Source organism: Heterodontus francisci, unplaced genomic scaffold (assembly GCF_036365525.1).
Source record: "Heterodontus francisci isolate sHetFra1 unplaced genomic scaffold, sHetFra1.hap1 HAP1_SCAFFOLD_319, whole genome shotgun sequence".
Classification (NCBI taxonomy): Eukaryota; Metazoa; Chordata; class Chondrichthyes; order Heterodontiformes; family Heterodontidae; genus Heterodontus; species Heterodontus francisci.
In genome coordinates, this window is record NW_027142010.1 from 2,118,482 (window position 1) to 2,124,538 (window position 6,057).

Below are 6,057 nucleotides of genomic sequence, written 5' to 3' on the forward strand. Positions count from 1 at the left end.
TTAGGAGAAATTGTTTACACGAGCAAACGGGAGAAACAAATAGGCATGTTTGACAGGTTTCTGAAAGCAGACTCAATATTAACTTTGAAAAGACAATTGGATCAAAATTTCAACTACACTTATTTATAGTAGAGAAGATACCAACATAGAAAGAGAAGTGTGTGAGAGAGAGATGTCATAACATTAGTGATCAAGAACTCAACACAACTTATATTGAGAGCTTTTATTTATTAATGACTGTTTCAGTTTTATTTGATCCTGTTGTTTTATTTATACATTACATTTAATCACTCAATATAACTTTCCAAACAGGAGCGAGTTTCATGTTACAAGTGTTAACAGTAGTAAAGTAGCCATTTTACAAAAGTTGCATTGAAATTTCTTTATTCAGCAACTCAAGTTTACAATAAACTAAATTCCTCAGATTTGTGGAAACTTTCAAACTCAGCAAGAGATTCTCCCATCAGCAATGGCTCAGGATCTCCATCTGCTGGTGTCCCTGCTTCACTGCAGTTGCTGCCCCTCACAATATCGCCATCTGCTGGTTTCCCTGTGTCACTGCAGTTACTGCCCCTCTCTCACTTTCTCCATGTTCTGGTGGCCCTGTCTCACTGCAGTTACTGCCCTGCTCACCATCTCCATTTGCTGGTGTCCCTCTCTCACTGCAGTTACTGTCCCCATCTCACCATCTCCATCTGCTGGTGTCTCTGTCTTACTGCAGCTACTATCCCTCTCTGACCATCTCCATCTGCTGGCGACCCTGCCTCACTGCAGTTACTGCCCCTCTCACTATCGCCATCTGCTGGTTTCCCTGTGTCACTGCAGTTACTGCCCCTCTCTCACTTGCTCCATGTTCTGGTGGCCCTGTCTCACTGCAGTTACTGCCCTGCTCACCATCTCCATCTGCTGGTGTCCCACTCTCACTGCAGTTACTGTCCACCTCTCACCATCTCCATCTGCTGGTACCCCTGTCTCACCGCAGTTTCTGCCCCCTCTCACCACGACATAATCAGCTTTGCAGCTTTGTCCGCTGGCTGCAGTTGTTGACAAAGCAACCACGAGGTGGCGCTGCACTGCCACATGCGCAAACGTATCCTATTCCCGTGAACCATCAGAATCTGCCACGTTCTGGCAGCTGCCAGGAATAAAGATGACGCCAGTCAAATAATCACAAAGGCGGGTGGAGGGTGGGACTTGGAGCTAGGCGGGGGGTGGGGTCGGATTGGGATTTAGTTCCTGTGTTTGAAACCCTTCAGCTCTTTCTATGATTTCACTAATTTAACAATGAGATTGAGAGGGTATTTCACCGCCTTTTTCAGCTCCTGTCTGAATTTAGTCTGTGTCACAATGTAAATACATGTGTTGGTGCAGGAACTGAGAATCTGCAGCATCTTTGATGTTTTTTCTGTGATAAAGACAGGGTCACTGGTGGAAGAATAAGACTGGATATCTACAATTCGCCTATAAATGTTAAACACAACCCGGGTCAACCATAACAGTATAAAACTGCCGGATATACTGAAGAGTAAAATAATTGATTTCCTGCGATTCTCCATCTCTGGGTCCTTGTGATTCTCTGCATTGCATTGGCGCCGGAATCCCCTGCGGACTTTACTGGAGAATAAAATCCGTCTGACAGTCAGAACATTGAGCAGCAAAATCAGAAAGAGCGGGACACAAGGGGTTAAAATGAGGTCAAACAATTCAAATGCCCCCCATATGGGGGAAGTATAGAAGCTCAGTTTATAATCACAACCCATGGGAACATTATCAATAATGTAACGTTGTTTCAGTGTAAAGTACCAGGGAAGAGACTCTAAAAGGCCCAGCACACTCACTGTTCCTACAACCACAGCCGCCGTTTTCTCGCTGCAATATTTTGTTTTCAGCTTCTCACAACAAATGGCCACAAATCGATCAAAGGTGAAAGTGACTGTGAGCCAGACAGAAACATCTGTGGCTGCAGAAATCAGAAAGATAATGAAAGAACACACAGGAGTAATTCTCAGGAATGAATATCGGAAATAAATTTGAACAATTACACCCAATATGGGATCAGTGATAACGACCAGGAGATCAGACACTGCCATTCCCACCAGGTAGACTGTGATACATTTGGAGAGACCGCACCTTCCTCGGGACAGGATCACAATCGCCACAAAGTTAACTGGAAGAGAGAGAGAAAAGGAAGCAGTGAAATTACTGAACCGATATGGAGACAATGCAGCAGTTTGACAGGATCTGGGCTGAAATCACCAGCTTTGCTGCTGCATCGAACAGTGAAAACTGATTCATTAACCTGGGCAGTGCTTTGACACAGTGAAATGTTTGAAAATACAATTATTAATAATAAATATGGGAAAATGATACAAAAAGTGAATAAAGTCAGTACCGGATATCACTGGAACTACTGAGTGAGGATACAGTGCCAGTGGGGAAATGAGAAGGGGTTTTACAGAGATGGAATTCAATGGGTTAATTGGGAATTTGTCTGCAGACTGTTGGTTGGGAAGGTTTGGGGACAGCGGGATGTGCAACTGGTTTGTTGCTCTGGGTTCAGGGAACAGACAGGGACTGTTACCAAATGGGAAAACTGCAGCGCTGTGTTAGAGAATCAGCAAAGATCTCGAATGGCAGAGCAGGCTCGAAGGGCTGAATGGCCACCTCCTGCTCCTATGTTACTGTATTCCAGTCAGGTTGGACAAAGGAGGTGGAGATAGTGAGTGAGATTGGGAGGGAGAGAAGGAAAAGGACATGTTGGAGCAGGAGGGGAGACTGGAGCGCATGGTTTGGGAAAGTGGATAAACTGAAGCAATGGATGAGGAGGCTGAGCATTCAATACAGTGAGAGGGTAGGCTGAGATTCACAGGGAGAGACTGCAGCAGAGTGCTAGAGGAAATCTATTTTATAGATCCCAGTAATACTACTCAATTAATACATTCAAACAATAATCCCTGTGGTTATTAGTGTTGGAGAACAGTTAATTCTTTCTACAATATAGTCAATATATTTAGATTGTACAGGCTATTAAACATAAAGTTAAATATATTTTTGATATCAGCCTCGCTCTTTATTGAATTCAGCAGTCACAGAGATTTTAAAGTACAGTATTTAAATAATGAATTACCATAAGTGAAGAACTGATTCTATACTGTTTATATAGTCACTAAGTAAGGAATAGGAACTTTCCACAAAACAAAATGAGGACCTGACATAAATCCACACTGGGGATCAAGTCCAACAGGAAAATTAACACAATCTGACAACAGACAACTTCAACTCACAGTTTCTCTCACTAATTGTTCTGGACATTACAGCACTTTCTGATAGTGAATTATTCACACTTTTTTCTCTTTCTCTTTACTACTGCTATCTCTTTCCTTCGGTTTCGTTCTCCCTTCTCCTTTTCTCCTTCCCTATATCTCTGAAGTACTGCAGGAAAAAAGACAGAGGCGCAAGGGGAGAGCCAACTGTGCAACAGCCCCGACAAACAAATGTCTCTGCAGCACCTGTGGAAGAGCCTGTCACTCCAGAATTGGCCTTGATAGCCACTCCAGGCGCCGCTTCACAAACCACTGACAACCTGCAGGCGCGTATCCATTGTCTCTCGAGATAAGGAGGCCCAAAAGAAAGAACTCACACCCTGTAAATTGTTGCTTAATGCTGCTTTTCACATATGATTTATTCATAACATTCTGCATCTGTGTTCTGTTCACCAGCCCCAGGTTCAATGATTCTATTCTCGGAGTCAGTTTCTTCAATGGTGAAACCTCTGTGAATAATTTAATGCATCTACAGAACATCCAAGTCTCCACCTGTTCACCGACACTCTTCATTTCATCTACAATACATGTAATAAACATGATCGAAAGCTACTTCCAGACAAACCTCACAATCATTGAAATTCCTTCTCCTGGAATTATAAAATAATCTGTTAGAATGTGGGATTGTTTAATTAATAAAACAGCAACATCATCGCTGCAGCTGATAATATACAGATAAATGGAAAGACTCTTGAGTCCACCTGATACAGTGAAAACCAGTAAAACATCACATCACATCAATACTTTCTATTTTACAATGTCGTCCAGTGACAGTGAAGTTTCACAGTAAAGCAGAGAAGGAGATGTGAAAGTGTCAGCAGCAAACTCAATTCAGGAGCCAGACCTCTGAAGCAGCGTCAGACGCATACTGAATGAAATAATATTTGATAACTGTGATAATCAATAAACACATTGAAATCCCGGTTAAACTGAGCCATGTTATTGGGGAGGGCGAATATTTGTAACACTGAGACCGTGAGATGTCTCATTATCAAACACTGAAAAAAAATCATTAAAATATTCCAGGACCGGTTGGATCCACGTCATGAAACTGTTAAAACTCCTAATGGTCTGATTATTGATCCGAACTGAAACATCTCATTCCAATACATTCAATACACAGAATAATCCAGTATTAATGCCGCAGTTACTTAAAACAATACCATTAAATACATAATGCAGTTCCTGCAAAAATGAAAGAGTAGACAATGAGGAGATTTCATCAGTAAATTGCTGGAAAAGAACAGGAGGCTGTGTAACACACACAGAGGGAAATAATACCGAGTACAGCAGCACAGTTTACATCGAGTTACACCATTAACAGCTGAGATACTGCCTTACCAGGAACGCCAATTGCTGCAATTACAGGATAGTAAATAAGTATGAACTGAACGAATACTGGATATCCCATTTCTGTGAGACGCAGAGACTTCTGTTGGCCTGAAATGCACAGCTCCAGCAGACACTCTGAGCTGATCCGTTCCAATGGGTCCTGATTTATACAGGGGATAAGTCTCCACTGACACGATTATACCCCTGATCATTGCTATTAGTTACACTCACCTGAACAAACACATTACATCAGCAGCATTGACTCTGATGTAAATAATGTGGTGGATAAAACACAATCAATTGAATGTCAATGACATTTTCTTCGTAAGACCTCTCAAGGAATTAATCTGAATTCTGTACTCATACTGGACGGAAGCTACAATTATGAGAGCCGTCATTTACATTTTTCATATTATTGTATTGACCTTGTTGACTCCTGGCATTTCTATTGTAAATGTAACTGATCAGTTTGCAGTGGACACTGAATCCAGGGGCAAAAGCAATCCGGCTTCACACTGTTCTTGCCTTTCCCCAGTGAAAATGTGAACTTTGAGGATCTGAATCAGGACGATGTTAAGGGTTACAGCCCAGAAACTACTGTGGGTGATATTGGGGGACAGACTCTGTACACATCCATTGGGGAGGCAGTCACACAGTGATAATATCAGTGCTCAAGTTATCAAGATGCCATACCTGATGGGCTGGGAACAGGGGTTCAAACCCCACCTTGCCAACTGTTTAAGATAGAGGCAGCTCCCTCTCTATGTATAAAGTGGAGAGAGCTCCCTCTCTATGTATCAGGAGGAGGGAGCTCCCCCTCTATGTACACAGTGGAGTGAGCTCCCTCTCTATGTATAAAATGGAGAGAGCTCCCTCTCGATGTATAAAGTGGAGAGAGCTCCCTCTCTATGTATCAGGAGGAGGGAGCTACCCCTCTATGTATACAGTGGAGTGAGCTCCCTCTCTATGTATAAAATGGAGGGAGCTCCCTCTCAATGTATAAAGTGGAGGGAGCTCCCTCTCAATGTATAAAGTGGAGGGAGCTCCCTCCCAATACATAAAGTGGAGGGAGCTCCCTCCCTACGCATAAAGTGGACGGAGCTCCCTCTCTATATGTAAACAGTAGGGAGCTCCCTCTCTATGTGTAAAGCGGAGGGAGCTCCCTTTCTATGTGGAAAGAGGAGGGAGCTCCCTCTCGATGTGTAAAGTGGAGGGAGCTCCCTCTCTCGGTATAAAGTGGAGGGAGATCCCTCGCAATGTATAAAATGGAGGGAGCTCCCCCTCTACGGAGAAACTGGACGGAGCACCCTCTATTTAATATAGTGGAGGGAACTCCCGCACTAAGTATAAAATGGAAGGAGCTCACCCTCTACGTATAAGATAGAGTGGGTGCTCTCTCTAT

At 43.1% G+C, this 6,057-nt stretch overlaps 1 protein-coding gene across 1 annotated transcript; it reads right to left on the minus strand.

Annotated features, from left to right (window-relative positions):
• Nucleotides 1–1,262: 1,262 nt before the first annotated feature.
• LOC137366194 (probable G-protein coupled receptor 139) lies at nucleotides 1,263–4,734 on the minus strand. The gene is made up of 2 exons (XM_068028185.1): nucleotides 4,665–4,734; nucleotides 1,263–2,167 (listed from the first exon to the last, which is right to left on the minus strand). Exons 1-2 carry the CDS (start codon nucleotides 4,732–4,734, stop codon nucleotides 1,263–1,265), a joined length of 975 nt encoding a protein of 324 aa, XP_067884286.1.
• Between the last annotated feature and the right edge of the window lie 1,323 nt (nucleotides 4,735–6,057).